Here is a 20198-nt window from a genome sequence, read left to right as displayed (position 1 = left end):
TTTATAACTTCACATTTTATTGCATAGTTCCAACCTTGGAAAACTTAAGCCAGCTTTGCTCTATCCATGTTTCTAAATTGGGCTAACAAAAAGCATAGAACCAAGCAGATTGAATTATGATATCTAATCTCAGGCTTTTGGTAGTAAGTTGCCATAGTATCATGTATCTTAATCAGTCACCTTTTCTTCCCCTCAATGGCTATTCCAAAATTCTCTCATTCTCCTTTAGAACTTTTATTCCTTCAGGGGAAAGTATATAAAAAATAAATGGAGGTTAAAGCTCTGGCCAGGTAGCTCAGTTGTTTAGAGCGTCGTCCGGATTCTCCAAAGTTGCAGATTTGATCTTCATTTAGGGCACATACAAGAAGCAAGCAATTAATACATAAATAAAAAGTGGAACAACAAATCCATTTTCTCTCTCCTATACTCAACTTAGTGCTTCAGTTATAATACTAATTAGTTTATATCTCAGATTGACTTTATGCTTGATGATGAGCTACTTGAAGATCAAAGATCAGGTCTGCTTTTCCTTCTTTTTTTGTTAATCCTCACCCAAGGATATTTTTTCATTGCTTTTTCAGCGAGAGACTGGAAGGGAGGGAGGGGGAGAGAGACAAACATGGATGTGAGAGAGACATATCAATTGGTTATCTCCTGCACACTCCCAGACAAGGGGAGCAAACCCAAAACCCAGTTATCCATGCCCTTGAATAGTAATCAAACCCGTGACCCTTTGGTGTGCAGGCCGAGATTCTAACCACTGAGCAATTCCAGCCAGGGCTCCAGTGCCTTTTGTAAGTCCTTTACCATATCATTATTTGTATAAGTCTTGCCAAGTGAATGAATAAATGCATGAGCACATCTCAGTAATTTTCCTAGAATTACGGTGAAAGGATTTTAACCAGCTTGATGTCACTGGTCTGTAGTGTTAATTTCCCTGTAGGTTTGTGATTGTATCATTTTTGGTGGATACTCTGGGCTAATTTTAATAAAAAATGTTTTATTTACTTGATCAGATATCTTTGTATTTCACTCCTAATTTATGGCAGTTTCGTTAGTGACTCTCTTTTAAATTTTTATTTCTTGATTTTAGAGAGAAAGAGGAATGAGGGTGGTGGGAGGGAGAGAAATATCTATTTGTTGTAGCATTTACTTATGCATTCATTGATTGTTTCTTGTTTGTGCCCTGACGGGGGATCAAATCTGCAACCTTGGCATTATCAGGATGGCACTCTACCCAGCTAGGGCTAGACAGTAACTTTTTTTTTTTAATAAATATTTATTGTTCAGATTATTATAGTTGTTCCTCTTTTCTCCCCCCATAGCTCCCCTCCACCCGGCTCCCACCCCACCCCATGCCCTTACCTCCCCCACACTGTCCTCATCCATAGGTGTACGATTTTTGTCCAGTCTCCAATACACCCCCCCACACCCCTTTCCCCCCGAGAATTGTCAGTCCACTCCCTTTCTATGCCCCTGATTCTATTATATTCACCAGTTTATTCTGTTCATCAGATTTTTTATTCACTTAATTTTTAGATTCATTTGTTTATAGATATGTATTTGTTGTTCATAATTTTTATCTTTACCTTTTTCTTCTTCTTCCTCTTCTTAAAGAATACCTTTCCGCATTTCATATAATACTGGTTTGGTGTTGATGAACTCCTTTAGCTTTTTCTTATCTGTGAAGCTCTTTATCTGCCCTTCAATTCTGAATGATAGCTTTGCTGGGTAGAGTAATCTTGGTTGTAGGTTCTTGCTATTCATCACTTTGAATATTTCTTGCCACTCCCTTCTGGCCTGCATCGTTTCTGTTAAGAAATCAGCTGACAATCGCAGGCGTCCTCAAACTATGGCCCGTGGGCCACATGGGGCCCGCCGAGGACATTTATCCAGCCCGCTGGTTGCCGCTGCCTGTCCTGCTTAGCCGCCGACTCTTCCGGGGCCTGCAGTGCGCATAGGAATTTGTTCATAGTTTGTTTGTTTTTTAAACTATAGTCTAGCCCTCCAACGGTCTGAGGGACAGTGAACTGGCCCCCTGTTTAAAAAGTTTGAGGACCCCTGGACAATCATATGGGTGCTCCCTTGTAGGTAACTAACTGTTTTTCTCTTGCTGCTTTTAATAGTCTCTCTTTGTCTTTTGCTCTTGGCATTGTAATTATGATGTGTCTTGGTGTGGTCCTCTTTGGATTCCTTTTGTTTGGGGTTCTGTGCGCTTCCTGGACTTGTAAGTCTATTTCTATCACCAGGTAGGGGAAATTTTCTGTCATTATTTCTTCAAATAGGTTTTCAGTATCTTGCTCTCTCTCTTCTTCTGGCACCCCCATAATTTGGATGTTGGCACGCTTGAAGTTGTCCCAGAGGCTCCTTACACTACCTTCAAATTTTTAGATTCTTTATTCTTTTTGCTTTTCCAGTTGAGTGTTTTCTGCTTCTTTGTATTTCAAATCTTTGACTTAATTCTTGCGGTCCCCTAGTCTGCTGTTGGGTCTCTGTATAATATTTTTTATTTCAGTCAGTGTATGTTTAATTTCTAGTTGGTCCTTTTTCATATCCTTGAGGGTCTTGCTAAATTTATCGGCCTTTTCTAGAAAATTCTTGAAAAACCTTATAACCGTGGTTTTGAACTCTATATCCAGTTGTTTGCTTTCCTCCATTTCTTTCATTTGTGATCTGTTTCTTTGTCTCCGCATTTTTGTTGCTTCCCTGAGTTGATAGAGTAGCTTTGTGTGGTAGGTGTCCTATAGGGCCCAGTGGCTCAGCCTCCCCAGTTACCTGAGGTAGACACTCTTGGTGCACACCTTTGTGGGCTGTGTGCACAGTCTTGTTGTAGTTAAGCCTTGATTGTTGTTGGTATCACTGGGAGGAATTGACCTCCAGGCCAATTTGCTCTGAGGATCAGCTGTGTCTACGCTGGGAGAACTTCTGTGCTGGAGACACCCTTATGAGACAGGACTTGCAAAATTGCAAAAGCCTCTGTGCTCAGCTTGGATGGGGTGGAGTCTCAGGGCGGAGCAGACAGCCTTGGCTTCCCGTCAGGCCTGCCCTATGAGGCCCCTGGGTCTCAGTGTCCCTCGGTAATCGCTTCAAGCACCTCTGAGAGAAAGCCGCCCTCGAGTTTTGCCTGCTGCCAGACAGTCCAATTTTTCCTTGAATGAGTCTGGGTTCCCAGAGTCTCACCCGGAACTGGAGTTTAGCACAGTCGGGGGCTTTCATCTCCCGCAGGCTTGAGAAAGCCAGCCGCACACTCAACCGTCAGTCATCTCTGCACGCGTGCGCCCCTCTGGACCTCTACCTTCCGCAGTTCCCCTGAGTCTCAGTGTGCTTTTTTCTTTTCCTGACAGTCCAGATTCCCCCCGAATGAGTCTGGGATCCCAGAGTCTTGCCCGGAACTGGAGTTCTGCGCAGTCGGGAGCTCCTATCTTCCTCCCGCTTGAGAAAGCCAGCCACGCATTCTGCCACCAGTCCTCTCCGCGTGTGCACGCCTCCATACCTCAGCCTTTTGCAGCTCCTCTGAGTCTCAATGTGCTTTTCTCTTTCCTTCTAGTTGTAGAATTTCCACTCAGCCAGCTTTCCTGTGGTTCTGGATGTGTCTGTCTTTTAGTTGTACTTTTGAAGTTGTTGTGCGAGGCAGCAGTTTAGGTGTTTACCTATGCCTCCATCTTGGTTTCTCCTAGACAGTAACTCTTGAACAAGAGGAGAATCAGTTGTCTGTACTTTGCTAACCTGTTTGAGCAACAAAGATGTTTTGAACTGTAGGAAAATAGACAATTTAATTGGAGGCCAAAACTGTACCCTAAGAAGTAGAACTATAAGGTTAGTCTTCTTTTTGAGGCAACGCTTTTAATATATTTTTATTTCAGAGAGGAAGGGACAGGGAGAGAGAGATCGAAACATCAATGATGAGAGAGAATCATTGGCCGGCTGCCTCCTGCACACCCCCCACTGGGGATCCAGCCCACAACCCAAGCATATGCCCTTGACTGGAATCGAACCTGCGACCCTTCAGTCCGCAGGCTGACGCTCCATCCACTGAGCCAAGCCGGCTAGGGCGAGGTCACACTTTTAATGATCTGACCCCTTAAATATGTGCTCAGTCTTAAATATATTCTAGTCATTATGCTTCCTTTTCTTTCACTCTGAGTTTTGTATTTGAAATATTTGAAGACATAGAAGGTGTATATTCTTTCTGAATAAGGTGTCATATCTGTCACTTCAGTCACAGTTCTTACAATCCATAGATTTGCTCTTGTTACAAACTCATCTCTTGAGTCATACAAAATCCTCAAATAATTGGATTTGTAAAATTAAAGTATCCCAGAATTGTAAGGTACCAGGAAGGTCATTTAGGTTATCCATTGAATGGATTTAGTGTCCCAGAGGTTTTCAATCTTTTTTGTTTTTTTCTGAAGTAACACAATAAATGACATTCACTTGTATAACATTTGGATGTGGGGGCTGAGATAAAAACCTGAAAATGTTGCAAGAAGTACTGCTCCTGTAATAATGAGTGTATTGCTACAAATATTGCAGCATGTAGAAAATACATTCTTCATGTTTGATTTAGCGTAGCTAAGATAGGCTGTTGATCATAATCAGTTCCTGATATGCTGGTTGTAACTCTGTCCAGGTTATTCAAGAAATTTGAAATCCAAATGAATGAAAGTGATAACAGTTATAGAACTGATTTTAAAGTACTATAATTTATGTTTTAAAAGTAAACACCTTGTCCACTTTCATAGTTTTTTGTTACAAATTACTTGTAATATTTAACCTCTCATCTAATGCTAACAAGATAGTACTAATCCAGTAGGCAGTTAGAGATTAGTAAAAATTACTTTTTTTTTTTCTTTTCTATCCAATTTTACAGACTCCTGAATTCTAGTCTCCAGCTTAAGAACCTTTACAAAAGGGTTGAGGAAATTTGCCCAAACTGGCCAGACTAGGAGCTTGGAAAGGAAACAGTGCACAGATACTACAGAACAGGGGTTAGATCATAGACCTCCCCTAGAAGGGAACCAATGAAGGCAGGGTAGGACATGGATGGGAGGGCAGATCCAGGAGAATTACAGGGAGGTTTGCAGCAGTCAAACCTATCAACCACCACCCAGATTCATTTATGTGAGCTCATAAATTACCACCACCCAGATTCATTTATGTGAGCTCATAAATTCCCTTACTTGTTTCGGCCAGTTTTTGTTGTATTTTTGTACTATTTGTTAGTAATCAGAAGATTCCTAATTGGTACATTGACCCAGAAGAAATCAGCTATGTATTGTGAGCCAAATGGGAGGAGAATATTCCTGGTATCAGTTACTCTAGAAATAAGGTTAGAACAATGGTACTCCAGAATCCTAAGGGTTCTGAGGAATGCCTCATGGGTCATGTGGGTGATGTGGTAGGAAGAGACACGGCTCGATTCTCCACTCTTCTGATTTATACATTTTAAGTAAAAAATTTTATTTCCATATTTATCTGTTTTATATCGTTTCCACATAATATGTAGTTTGAGGAGAGGCTGTATATTAATATGTATGTTATAACTTCTTTTATAGAAGTTATATGTAAGTTAAAACTGTGGCACTATCATATCCTTTTTTACAGAGATTTGAACTTACTAAACTTTTCTTAATTATTTGCTTATTAATACACAGTACCTGTTTATTACACAGTGATATTTGATCATTTGGTGTTTCTATGCATTTTTTTTCTGTTACAAGATGACTTGAGGAGAGCTGCATCTAGTGCTGTAACGGAAAATGGCCCTCCTGCAATGCCAAGGTTACCTTCCTGCTGTCCCCAGCACTCGCCATGTGGAGGGTCGTCACAGAATCACCATGCATTAGGACATCCACACACAAGTTGTTTTCAGCAGCATGGCCACCATTTTCAACATCACCACCATCACCATCATACTCCCCACCCAGCTGTCCCAGTTTCTCCCTCCTATAGTGATCCTACGTGCCCTGTGGAAAGACCTCCACAAGTACAAGCACCTTGTGGAGCAAATAGTAGTTCTGGTACCAGCTACCATGACCAGGTATGTGGAATTTATGACCTTTTCTTTCTTTTCTAAAATTTTAAAATAGTGGGTGTTTTGTTTGTTTGTTTTTCAGGAAGAAAACATACCTAATAATAAATTTTATATGCTAAATAAGTCATTATTCTATTGACCATGCAAAAGTGGCCTAATTTAGTGGTCTGTAATTTTTTCTTTTACTTAAGTCTGCAGGATTTTTTGATGGTCTAAATCAGGGGTGGGGCACGTCTGGCCCATGGGCCAAATAAGGCCCAAGACATAATTTGGTCTGGCTCTGCCAAGGCATTAGGGGTGAGTTTGACCAAATATAGCAGCCTAATTCTGTATGGCCCTCGAATGATGTTATAAATATACAAAGGGCCCTTGGCAGAAAAGAGGTTCTCCACCCCTGTTCTAAATTATTGCAGTTAATTGAGGGGGCCCGGGATGTAGAAAATCAGAAATGACATTATTTTTTATTCTAGAATGGTTTTGATTTTTTAGTTAAATACGGGTAAATCTGATCTTTGGGATTGTATTTCGGACAAAGTTTTAAAACTGCATTGTCAATCTCCTTAATGAGAAATTGGGAAATTCTCCTAGTTTTTATTCCTCTACCTCCTATTCTGGAGCTCCCTATAATCTCCATGAATCTCTAGAGATAACCTCTCAGATGCAAACCTGTGACATAGTTTCTCAGGAGCAGATGAGATTTTTAGTTTATGGGGAATTGAAATATCAACAAAAAATTATAATTCAGTAAATTATTAGTTGCTTATAGTGAATGCTCAGAATGTCAGATAATATTGCATTAGTATTGATGGTCACATGTAGTTAATGAAGTCAATTTTTATGTGCTATTTTAACTTTTACTATGATATAAACTTGGGTGGTGTATACTTTAGAAAACAAAACATGTTATTTCAAAGTAAAGTGGTAGCTGACCTATATCTTAGAAAAAAGACTGGGAAAAAAAAACAGTTAAAAAAAGAAAAAGATGAGGGGTTTAAGCACAAAAAGAAAAGAAAAGAAAAAAGCACCTCATAGACACAGACAACAGTATGGTGATTACCAGAGGGAAAGGACGTTGGGGAGAGGTAGAAGAGGGTAAAGGAGAGATCAATGGTGATGGAAGGAGACTTGATTTGGGATGTTGGACACAATATAGTATACAGATGATGTGTTACAGAATTGTACACCTGAAACCTATATGATTTTATTAACCAGTGTCACCCCAATAAATCCAATTTAAAAAATAAAGAAAATTTAGAGCAACTGTTGTTTTTTGTATCCCTTGACCTTTCCTAAAGTACTTGTTTCATCTTTAAATTTTAATGGTTATCTCTTCTGCATCTGACAAATTAAAATATAATTAAGAAAGAGGGGTGTTCCCTTAAAAAATAAAACAAACAACTAGGTGCTGTTATCCAGAAGAAATGTTAAAATGTTTCATGGAAATTTTTATTTTAAAGATTATAGGTGATGTTTTGGTAACAGTTCTAAGTATTAATATCTACTAATCATCTAGACCTGTTTACTTCTTGGGAGTGAAGACGCAAAAGGAAAACTTTCAGTGAACTGAATGAAATGCCCTGCTTAAAAGCAAAATTTTCTTTTATTAGAAATTTGGGCTGAAGAGGGGTTTATAATTATAGTAGGAAAATGGTGAAGAAGTAAATCTACCAATTTTTTTCACATTCATTCAAGAGCTGCCAAAAGGTGGGCCTTTTGTTCATAGAATATTATTGAAGTAATAAAATAATACAGCTGGTTTGAGAGATCAGTTGTGTATGGCACATTTTCTTTCAACCTGACTGACTTAATTATAGGTAGAGTCTCTTACACTTCTGTTCAGTGTAAAATAAATATAACCTATACTGTCTCTTAAGTAGAAGTATTTGGACTACATACAAAACTTGAGGAAAATCAGCAAGATCAGGCATTCAGTGGTGACAGCAGATATGAAGGAGACTAGAGTGAGGTTTTGGAGATATGAAGAGTTGAGACTCATACAGACATTTGGAGTACTCTCTAATTAGGCACATGCTCATGAGATAACCTCCAGTTGAGACCTGTGTGGCCACAAAAGAAAGTGAAGAGTGAGAGACATAAACTGATCTGAGGATTTGTGACAGTGTAAGTCTTATGATTGAGTGCCAGATGGTGGATAGGCAGAGAAAGATTGGGGAGTATTAGGCCTGTTAGCAAAGAAGTTGCGGTAGTCACTTGACTCTCTGTAGCCCTTACCTACTCCTTTGTGTAAAGCTGCTTTCTCTTTTGAAAGAGTAGTTCAGTATTATGCATTGCTTATAATCTATATAAAGTAATATTTGCCATTTTTTGTACCAATCTTGATTATCCTTTCTTCCCTCTAGAATAGAATTGAATGAACTGTTGGAATTGTGAAAAATTGGTTTTCCCCTTTGTTGGTTTTTTCCCCCTTTCTTTTTATTCTTTACTTGTAACTTTCCCTTCGGTTCCTTCCAGGAGGACCTTCACCCTACTTTACTCACTCTCTGGGAGTGTTCTTAATCAGTGACTGGAGAAAGAAGATAGGAAATTTGCTCACCTTCATAGTATGTTGATACTCCAGTGCATTTGCCAAATTTTAGCCTAAATAGGAAAATAGGGAAAGGATTTGAACCATAAATAAAAACTCATGACCTCACAATGTTATTCTTGAACCTTATTTACTCAATTTGAGGGCATACGTTATATTTTCCAACTAAAAAGAAAGAGGCCAGCCATTAATTTAATTAGTTGTAGACACATAACATAGAGGAAGAAAGGATTTACTGTATTCCTTTTCACCTTCCCACAGCTTGTCCTGTACCATCCTCTTCCTTTCCTTTTAGCATCCAGTTTCCTTTGTTTCTGGTGTCCCTTGAGCCTGGAGCCCACTGAAAGCACAGAGACCACTATTTTTCCTCACTGGGTCCTTGGATGGCCTGGGCCTCTCATATTACCCGAGCTTTCTTTATCTTCAGCCCTCAGCTTCCAGTGTTGAATAGTTCCTATATATAATTCCATATATAACACCAAATCTTTACTAGTATATTCTTTAATCACATTTTAAAAATTACAGCTATGGCGAACACTAAGCAAAAGATTTTGTATTTAAATTAAGAATACAAATAAGCAATTCTATTTCTGTAATCTGCTTTAAATTAGAAGATAAAGTGTTTTACATAGGAGTTTTCAGTGCTTTGGGGGGGAAACTTAATTACTGATGAGTAGACTCTTGGGTTTATTTTCCAACTTAGTATATGGACCTTCCCCTAAGTCAGTGGTCGGCAAACTCATTAGTCAACAGAGCCAAATATCAACAGTACAACGATTGAAATTTCTTTGAGAGCCAAATTTTTTAAATTTAAACTTTTTCTAATGCCACTTCTTCAAAATAGACTCGCCCAGGCCGTGGTATTTTGTGGAAGAGCCACACTCAAGGGGCCAAAGAGACGCATGTGGCTTGCGAGCCGCAGTTTGCCGACCACGGCCCTAAGTCATGTTTCTAATAAAAGGAATCTTATGCCCTTTGTTATCTTGGGTAGTGTTTGCACTATTTAAGATTCATTTGAATACGTGCTATATACAGTTTAGAAATAGAACAAATTTTTACCTAGAACCTAATGTTTTCAGTAATGTGATTATATGTTGTTCAAAGAAGTCCTAAGTTACTAATCAGAATTTTGGGATAAAGGAGAATATGGAAGTATGATTGAAAAGTTTTCTTTTTTTCTAAGATGTAGGTAATGGAAGAGAAATAGACCTTAAAGTAATAATTAACTTTGTTCATCTGGTAGCATGATCTTATACTTGATTTTCAAAAATTGATTATAGATTTTAAGTATATAATTACTACAATTTTTACAATCCAAGATACAGAGTATTTTCTTGGTGTTCAGTAGGTTTCACACTAAAAGTTTTATCATTTTCAAATTCTTAATTCAACGATTCTGTTTTCTAGATTACATTAGAAGTACTTTTATAACATAACATGAAACAATGTTTTGATAAACTTTAGAAAGATAAAATACGATTCCTCTTTATGCAGCAGGCGTTGCCAGTGGACCTGAGCAGCAATGCTATCAGAAGTCATGGAAGTGCTGGCTTTCACGGAGCATCTGCATTTGACCCCTGCTGCCCTGTTTCTTCTTCCCGAGCTGCAATCTTTGGCCATCAGGCTGCTGCTGCTGTCCCGAGCCAGCCATTATCACTAGATGGTTATGGGTCAAGCATGGTTGCACAGCCCCAGCCCCAGCCCCCTGCACAAGCCTCACTCTCATCATGTCGACATTATATGCCACCTCCTTGTAAGTATAAATGTAACAGGTAGAAACCTTAGGGGCGTATAAATGAAGCTTTTACATTCCTCTATGAAATTACCTTTCAATCATCTTAATTTATAGATTTTTAGTATTTCCTTGCTCTAAGGAAATACTAAATGGGGTATATTTTTCCCATTTCATCTTCCCTTCACCCCATATCCTCAAAACAGTCTTCCAAGGCAAAAAGGTCAGATGTTATTTAAAAGGGTCAGAATAATAAAAAGTATATTTTATTTTACATTTTAACATTTTAATGTCTATGAAATTGAAATACATTTAATGGCATACTAGATTCCTGTAAAAGGAAGTTTTAGGGAACTTAGATTTATCCTTTAAGATTAATGGAAAATTTGGAAGTTCAGTAGTTGTTTCTAGACACAGGAAAGTAAATTTTGAATAAGAATTCTGAAGCTTAACTGAGTCATTAGAATTCCTTGACAAAAGCTTTACCAATTGCAAAAAGGTTTCCATATTCAGTAATGCAGGTAGTTAAAATAGAATCAAACATGACTTTTTAAAAGAAATGGAAATATATAAGATATCATAAGAAATTAGAAATAACCTAAGGCTATGTAACATATATTTACTACTTCGTTAAATCATAAGCTAGTAATCATGGAAACGTAATAAGTACTTTGATTTAAAAACTAAATATTCATGCCAGGAATAAACCAGGATTTTGTTCTGATTACTTGGAAAGGATCATTTTCAGTTATGTATCTCCTTAGATTTCTCCTTTCATTTCTCTAATTTTTTAAGTTTGTATTCTACAGATATAACTAGAGTCAAACCAGAATTTGTACAGTGAAACCTGGTGACATGACTTATTTTTACAATAATGCAACTTAACATTTAAAATGTAAGCTAGGAAACAGGTTTTGAAACAGTTTTTGCAAAGCATTGACAAATGGACAGATTCTATATAAGAACACTGGTATGAAATTAAGCAGGCTGATGTGTAATATTTGTTGATATTCATCTTCAACTGATCATCTTTTATTAAATACTCAAAATGTGTGGTTTTCAACCCATCTCCTTTAAATAATATAGTGAGGCAATTTATAGTGAATTCATTCCTTTTTAATGTCCTAATGAAGAAATAAATGTTTTAGACCAACTTGATTTATTACAAAAGTAACATGTACATCCTAAGAAGTTCAAACTGCAGAATGATATAAAATGAGAAGTTAAAAGCCCTTCTCCCCACATCCTACTAATCTTAACACCTTAGAGGTAACAACTGTTTATAGCCTATTATAAAACCTTTTAGAAATTTTATTTGAACATACAAGTATATATATTTAAAATGAGGTCATATTAAACATTTGCCTCTTGCTTTTGGATTCCTGATGTTTTTTTAAATTTAACAGTGCCTTGATTTTTTTTTTTCCACATTAGCACATAAAAATCTAGTTCATTGCCCTAACCAGTTTGGCTCAGTGGATAGAGCGTCGGCCTGCGGACTGAAGGGTCCCAGGTTCGATTCTGGTCAAGGGCATGTACCTTGGTTGCGGGCACATCCCCAGTGGGGAGTGTGCAGGAGGCAGCTGATTGATGTTTCTCTCTCATCGATGTTTCTAACTCTCTATCCCTCTCCCTTCCTCTCTGTAAAAAAAAAAACTCAATAAAATATATTAAAAAAAAAATCTAGTTCATTGTTGTTAATACCTTTATAATATTCCATTTTCAGTTCCTCTGTTGATGGACATTTAAATTGCTTATAGTTTTTTAATTTATCTGTAGGATAACTTCCCAAGAGTGAGATTGCTGAGTCAGAGTGACATATTAAACTTTTAGGATTGAAAAAACGTTGAATATTAGTACCTTTTTTTTTTTTAACTGGCAAGAACACATAAAATAGAGAAGGAAGAGAAATAATCTGTGGAAATGCAGAATGGTATTTTTCCACAGTGGTTAGCTGTCTGTTTTGTTTAGATATTTAGTGATTATAATGATGGCTTATATTCTCACTACACACAAAAAGATGGTAACTATGTGAGGTGATTGGATGTGTTAATTAACCTGATTGTTATAATTATTTCATATATGCCAAATAATATTGTACACCTTAAATATATACAGTTGTATTTGTTAACTAGAGGCCTGGTGCATGAATTTGTGCACCATTGGGGTCCCTTGACCTGGCCTGTGGGATCGGGTCGAAACCAGCTCTCTGACGTCCCCTGAGGGGTCCCAGATTGCAAGAGGGCACAGGCCAGGCCGAGGGACCCCATCGGTGCATGATCAGGGCTGGGGCGGTTGGCCAGCCAGAGAGGGACCGTGGGAGGGTTCCAGGGCGTGTCCGGTCCTCTGGCTCAGTCCTGATCGGCTGGACCCCAGCAGCAAGCTAACCTACCAATTGGAGCGTCTGCCCCCTGGTGGTTAGTGCACGTCATAGTGAACAGTTGAGCAGCCTTAGCAAATTATTAACATACTACGCTTTGATTGGTTGAAAAGCTGACCGGTCAACCAGACACTTAGCATATTAGGCATTTATTGTATAGGATTATACCTCAATATAGCTGAAAAGTAAAATGATTGTTGAAGAGTTTAACTTAAATAAATTCATTCTGAAGCAAAACTTTAAAATTTTGTAATATTTGTGAATATTATTTTTTTGCATAATGATTATAGAAATAGAAAACTTTGAGATGAAACTGGAAAAATGTTCTAAAACCGAGAAAAGATAGTTAACTATGATAAAACAGTGACTTCTTTTTTTTTATGATCAAGAAGTACTGAGTTTTGTGACTTCCTAAAGCATTAATTTGAAAACATAACTTTTTAAAAATATCAGTATAAAAATTTGTCTTACAACCCTGTTGAGCTACTGAAAGTTTCTTTTAAATACATGCTAACAAGGTTTCATTTGAAAATATAGCTGAAAGTTCATGGTTACCTGCTGACTGAATCAAAAGAATTAAAAATTGAAGCAAGTTCTTCTGGAATGAAACTAGAGAATGGCCATAGCTTCATACCAGACTACTGAGAAAATCTTCCAGATTCAAACTGAAATTCATGGAGGAGGCAAGCATACTTTTAGACCTCAAACGGATGTATATCTCTAAGAGTAAGAGAGATATAAACTCTTCAGAGGGACCTTTTACCAGTCACTTTGAAACACAAAGATTCAGAATAAAGATATAGGGGAAATTATCTGTATGAAGGGCTGATTTTCATGGCATGTTGTCTCCTTCATTTTCTTAATGTAGCACAGGAAAAATGGCATGGGGTGGGGAAAGAGAAGAGCAGCAATTAAAGAATGTCTTTGCCGTCTTGCCTAGAGGACTCCTGTGTTTCTTGCCTTTCTCTAGTGCTCTATAAACAGTAAATCCTAAAGCAAAATAAGGTTCATGTGTTTAGAAATATATAACTTATACATTTGACTTCACAAAATAAAAAACTTGTGAATGGCAAAATTTAATTAACAAAAGACAATTCAGAAAAATGTTTTACCTTATGAGAAAGTTTCCATGTATATAAAGAATATTTACAGATCAAGAAAAGGTGAACAGTAGGCTAAGAATATGAATAGATATTTCTGTGAAGAAATACAAGTGGCTAATAAATAGAAGCTTTTTCTCAGATTGGCATCTTAAAGATTTAGAGATAGTATAGGGATAATCAGGCACACGCATGTACTGTTAATGGAAATATTAATTTCGGTAACCTTTTGGGAAGGGTATTTTGTCAACTGGTATCTGTATTATTCACTTAGACTCAGACATGCTTATAGGAATTTATGCTACAATAATTGTCCATGAGCAATGTCTCTGTGTGTGTGCGCACGCGCGCGCGCACACACACACACACACACACACACATATTTACGTATATGTACATATGAAAGAGTGAGCAACACAGGAGGACCATACACACAGATGTTTATTACAGCATTTGGGTTGCTTTCAATTTTTTAAAAAATATTAGACTTTATATTTTAGAACAGTTTTAGATTCACAGAAAAATTGAGACAATAACTCAGAGAGTTTGTATATACCCCATGTCTAGTTCCCCTATTACTAATATCATACATTATTAAACAATTGTTAAAATTAATTAAACAATATTGATACATTAATTTTTTATACATTATTATTAACTACAGTCCATGGTTTACTCGGACTTGTTTTAGCTAGCTTTTAATTTTTATCAGTGGCGATTTCTTTACTAAATCTTGGCACATTCCTATAATAGAATGCTGTGAGACTGTGAATAAAGTGAAGATATATGTATTGACATGAGAAGATATCTAAGATTATTCCAAGAAAGGATGCAGAGTGAAATTGAACAGACTTGATAAAGTATTCATTAAAATTAAGTATGTGCCAGTATGTTTGTAAAATCCAGTAGGGATGTGTAATTGCAGTATATGCTTAACTGCATGGTGCCTGTGTGTTTCTTTACAGATGCTTCTTTAACAAGACCACTTCATCATCAAGCTTCTGCCTGCCCCCACTCTCATGGAAACCCTCCTCCTCAGACGCAGCCTCCACCTCAAGTGGATTACGTTATTCCTCATCCTGTACATGCTTTCCATTCTCAGATGTCTTCTCATACAACATCTCACCCAGTGGCACCCCCACCCCCAACTCATTTAGCCAGTACAGCTGCACCAATCCCTCAACATCTTCCTCCCTCACACCAGCCGATTTCACACCATATTCCAGCCACTGCGCCTCCAGCACAGAGACTGCATCCTCATGAAGTAATGCAGAGGATGGAAGTTCAAAGGAGGAGGATGATGCAGCATCCAACGTAGGTTTTATGCTTTTAAAAAGATAATCACACTTTATTCCATTCCCTTCTGTCTCCACTGGTCTTTAAAACTATAAAACCTGTGTAAGTGCTAGAACCGTATTAAATCCTCAGTTTAAAAGGAAATTAATTCTTTACTAACTAGTATCTTCCTTTTACCCTGAGTTGTAGGGGTTGACAAAAGAATTTTATATCAGGTTATCTAACAAATCAAACCATTTTCAGGATAGTGTCCAGGTCATTTACTTTTGCAAACGAATCCCTTCTTCGCCTGTTTCTTCAGTATTCCATAGTAAAGATAAATGTTAGAATTGAAGGTCCAGGGAAACAAGACATAATGTTATCATAGATATAATTTGACTTATTTATTATATCAACCAGAGGGAAGAAGAGTATTAGCACTATCAACTGGTATTGAAAAAATAGTCTTCTTTAGTTTTTATTTACAAATTTAAATGTTAAAATATTATACCCCACATACATACAAAAACTATAATTGAACCTTTTGTTTCCTTTTGGAAATTCAGGATCTAATTTTCTAATTCAGTGCAGTAAACTTTGTTGGTCTCATTCTGCCTACCTGTTTTTGTGAATAAAGTTTTTTTTTTTTTTTTAAATATATTTTATTGATATTTCACAGAGAGGAAGGGAGAGGGATAGAGAGCTAGAAACATCGATGAGAGAGAGACATCGATCAGCTGCCTCCTGCACACCCCCCACTGGGGATGTGCCCGCAACCAAGGTACATGCCCTTGACTGGAATCGAACCCGGGACCCTTCAGTCCACAGGCCGACGCTCTATCCACTGAGCCAAACCGGTTTTGGCATGAATAAAGTTTTATAGGAAAACATCTATACCTGTTCATTTATGTATTTATTGTCAGTGGCTTTTTTTCACACTACAAAGACTAAGTTGAGTAGTTGAGACAGAGACCAGGTGGCCTAATGAGCCAACAATATGTTTTTCTTCACCCTTACAGAATGTGTTTGCAAACTGTTGATCTAATTAATGACTTAGCGCTTGTGTAACTTCTTGCTTTAGTTACATAATTTAAGATTATATATCCAGAACCTCTGGCTGCTATTGCCATTCTAATATAGTAACCTTTTATATAGAAATTTGCCAATTTAACATTCAAATCATCTAGTATTTAGAAAATTACTTTTTGTAATAATTAAAGATTCAAAATCTGTAATTATGTTAGAAACTAATAGAAAATAAGAATTAGAATAAAAATTACTCCCTGGCACTGTTTTTTTAAGTATTTAGAACTTTGTGGCCATTTACAATTGTACATTTGACTGACTTAAGACTAGAAAGAGAAAATATAATAAGCTGGGATGCAGAAAAAAGAGTGTGAATGGAGTAGTAACACTTTTTCAGATGTTAATTCAGATGATGCTAACATGTATTTGGCATGTGTTAGACAAAAATGAACAAGGTCAAAATGTTTTTCTCTTAAAAGTTTTATCCTTAAAATGAATGTTGTTATAATATAAAAGTGAAGCAAACAAATAGCTTCTATTTTCTTGCCCTATATGTTTACATAAAATAGCCTCTTTGTGCCTGCAGCATTTGCTGGAGTATTTAATTTTTTAAATTATATTTTTATTCCATTTCTACTATTCTGCTTAAAATATCTACTGTAAAGAAGGTATAGCAGATAATGTTAAAATTGCCGTTTTTTTGGGGATGATATTTGAATTGGAGGCATTATAATAAATGGGCAGTAAGAATTTTGTGGGTTAGGGCTTCTTGGTTTATTATGAATCATTAATTTTCTGTTATATTTCTATAATTTATTGTTATAGTTAATTTTATGACTAATCTATTGATGTTTGTACTATTAATACCAGATTGTTTTCTACATTAAGAAATAACCAATTATTCACTTATTTCCAGTGGTCTTTTTGTGTTCTGTGTTTCCAGGCGGGCACATGAACGCCCCCCACCCCATCCACATAGGATGCACCCAAACTATGGTCATGGGCATCATATTCATGTGCCTCAGACTATGTCCTCACATCCTCGACAGGCTCCAGAGAGATCCGCCTGGTCAGTATCTTGTTTATTTTAAAGTTCTGCTCAGCATCTTGTGGTAAAACTGCTGGAAGAGGTGCTTTGTAGTGGAATGCCATACAAAAGGATGATGTGGAAAAACTGAATTGCAGCTTAGCTTTGAGGCACTGACTATGGGTGAGTTAAAGAGACCTGGAGATGAAAGAGTAGGAGCTTGAGTTCTGGATCAGGGAACCATGTTAAACAAGAGTAGAGCTTTTTTGATTGTTGTTTTTCAGGGGTGTCTATCATCAAAGTTAACTCCATAAGTGAATCCTACTTTTCACAACATTTTTATCTACCTTTGTGCTCAAATTTGCTTTATCACCCTTAACCCCTGCTGTTGACAAGGGAAATCCAGCCTCCTAGGTTTCTGGTCTTTTCCTGGAGAAATGAAAGCAGATTTGCTTTAATTTTCTTTGTGAAACAATTATCTGTAGGCAGTTGATGCCAACAAACAAAAGCCATGGGAGCATCGTAACATTCATGTAAACAAAAAAAGTTAACTCTGCTTTGCATGCTTCTCAAGTAGAATCAGACTTTTAGTTTGGAAGGAATCTTAGGGACCATTCATTATACAGTTGACCCTTGAACAAGACAGGTGTGGATTCATGCAGTTCAAACCCATGTTGTTCAAGTGTCATCTGTATTGCTTTCCTTTGTAAGATGTGAAACTATGTCCAAATTGCTTTGGGCCTGATGGTCATAAAATTGGATTTTTGAGTTTTAATTTCTGCAATGAATTTGAAATTATGAGTTAAATCTTTTGGGCTAAATTATCTTTTTCTCATCTTATGTACATTAAAACTTAGATTACTTTCTCCCTCATTTCCGTTGATAATAAAGCCACTAAGGATGTCTAAAAGTTAAACTCTTCTCATCCTTTGCCAGGGAACTGGGAATTGAAGCTGGAGTGACTGCAACTACTTACACACCTGGAGCATTGCATCCTCACTTGGCCCATTACCATGCACCACCTCGACTTCATCACTTACAATTAGGAGCACTTCCTTTAATGGTAAAATAGAAAATTTCCAAAGTTCTGATACATTCTCCTAAAAGTATTCTTTTGTTTCTAAGTTAAATATTTTTTTGGAAATGTGTTTTAATGTATTAGTTGTTGTGGGTGTCTTAATCGAATTTGAGAATTGTTAGAGAAAATTTGCTATAAAAAGATATTGGATACATTTAAATCTGTATTTGTATCGTAAAATGAACTCTTAATGTAAAAATGACTACATTTTTTCTTGTATACAAAGATGACAATCTTGATCCATTGTCATTAAACGTGATTTATTTTTCATAATAGTAATTTGTTCTGATGTATTTGTACTTTATTCTCTTATCTGTAGGACTATTAATTCTCTATATCTGATTTGAACAGATTCAGATTTTGTTGATACCAGTTAGAGTTCCAAAGAACAAGTTCAGCAAAAATTTATTGAGTTTGCTATTTATAATACATACTAGTTATAAAAGTGGTACAGAGAAGGGAGTAGTTTGGTTTTGTGTAGGTAAAGACACTGCAGAGAAGGGTTTCCAAGATGCTTTATTATGAATGTGACTTCTGATCAGGCTTTGGAATTGAAAATGGTGCTCTTACAGAGGCCACAGCATATAAAGAACTGTCAAATAGCATAAGTACAAACAACTCCAAGTAAATTGCAATTTCTGGATCTTAAAGGTGAGGGAAACTTAGCAATACAAAATAATGTTGCCATGCCAAGAAACTTGGACTCAATGAACCATTGGAAAAGGGAACATCTTGATTGTATTTATGTTTTAGAGTGATTAAATCAGCTTGTAATTAGAAAGACCACCTCCTCAGTTGTGTGGAAAATATATTTCAGGGTAGACGGAACTAGTTAAGACTTACAGTACAAGAGGTAAAGTGATGAATCCCTGAACAAAGGCAATAGCAGTTGCCATAAACATGATGGGATACATTTGAGTAATATTTAGGATGATTTCTAGCTTGGATTATTAGGTGTATAGCGGTGCCATTCACTGAGTTGGAGAATATTAGATGAGGGTTTCAGAAAAAGGTTAGGTGTGTTAGGTTTTGGACATATTGAATCTGAAATAACTGTGTGTATCAAGATGGAATGTCCAGTAGGGAGTTAGGTTTATGGTCTGAACTGCCAAACCATAAACATACCTGAGTTAGAAATATTGTGCTCTGCCAATATCTATATATATAAAAAGCTTGTGGCCGGAACGCCAGAACGACTGGTCGCTATGATGCCCGCGGTAGCCGGCCAGCCAGCCCAATCAGGGGCGGGACAAGCTGGCCAACCTCCTGCCATCTCCTCCCCCCAGCAGCTGGCCGGCCGGACCCCACCCATGCACGAATTCATGCACCGGGCCTCTAGTATAATAATACTAGTAGCCCGGCGCACGAATCCTTGCACCAGTAGATCTCTGCAGGGCCTGGTTGCTCCGCGCTCGCTCCCCAGAGGCCCTTCGTGGCCTAGAGGCTCATCCGTGGCCTCCAGGCTGCTCACGCTGCCTGCTCTTAGCGGCCACCCCCCCCGGACTGGGGGACTCCAGCGGGGCTGAGAGGACTGGGTGCCACCATCTTGTGGCTATGGGCGCCACCATCTTTGTGATGGAGTGATGGTTAATTTGCATATTACCCTTTTATTAGATAGGATATATGTGTCACATATTTGTCATAATATGTGAATCCATGGAAGAGGTTTAAATTTCCAGGAAAAATGTGAAGAATGATAATATTGTACCTGAAATAGGATTTGGAGAACTGGCTAGAGAATCAGAGGAGAAACAAAGTTAGAATGATGTCAGCCCTAGCCAGTTTGACTCAGTGGATAGAGCGTTGGCCTGTGAACATAAGCATCCCGGGTTCAATTCCAGTCAAAGCACATACCTCGGTTGCAGCTCCTCCTCGACCTGGGCCCTGGTTAGGGCACATGCAGGAGGCAACCAATCAGTATGTTTCTCTCACGTTGATATTTCTCTCTGTCTTTCCATCTCTCTTCCACGCTCTCTAAAAATCAGTGGGAAAACATCCTCA

General features: G+C 37.5%; 1 protein-coding gene across 9 annotated transcripts in view; it reads left to right on the top strand.

The window, feature by feature from the left end:
• Window positions 1-20198, top strand: part of RNF111 (ring finger protein 111) — a 115122-nt gene that overhangs the window by 82604 nt on the left and 12320 nt on the right. For 4 of the 9 annotated variants that reach the window (XM_080686564.1, XM_080686560.1, XM_080686562.1 and 1 more), the window contains 5 exons: window positions 5721-6040; window positions 10074-10332; window positions 14757-15105; window positions 17009-17161; window positions 18056-18182. In XM_080686564.1, the coding sequence (XP_080542690.1) occupies window positions 5721-6040; window positions 10074-10332; window positions 14757-15105; window positions 17009-17161; window positions 18056-18182 (1208 nt within the window). The remainder of the gene's footprint in view (window positions 1-5720; window positions 6041-10073; window positions 10333-14756; window positions 15106-17008; window positions 17162-18055; window positions 18183-20198) is intronic. The other 5 variants (XM_080686568.1, XM_080686567.1, XM_080686566.1 and 2 more) reach the window with 3 other exon arrangements.

The sequence above is a fragment of the Plecotus auritus genome, assembly GCF_963455305.1.
Source record: "Plecotus auritus genome assembly, chromosome: 1".
NCBI classification, from domain to species: Eukaryota; Metazoa; Chordata; class Mammalia; order Chiroptera; family Vespertilionidae; genus Plecotus; species Plecotus auritus.
This window is presented reverse-complemented; position numbering and strand designations above follow the sequence as displayed.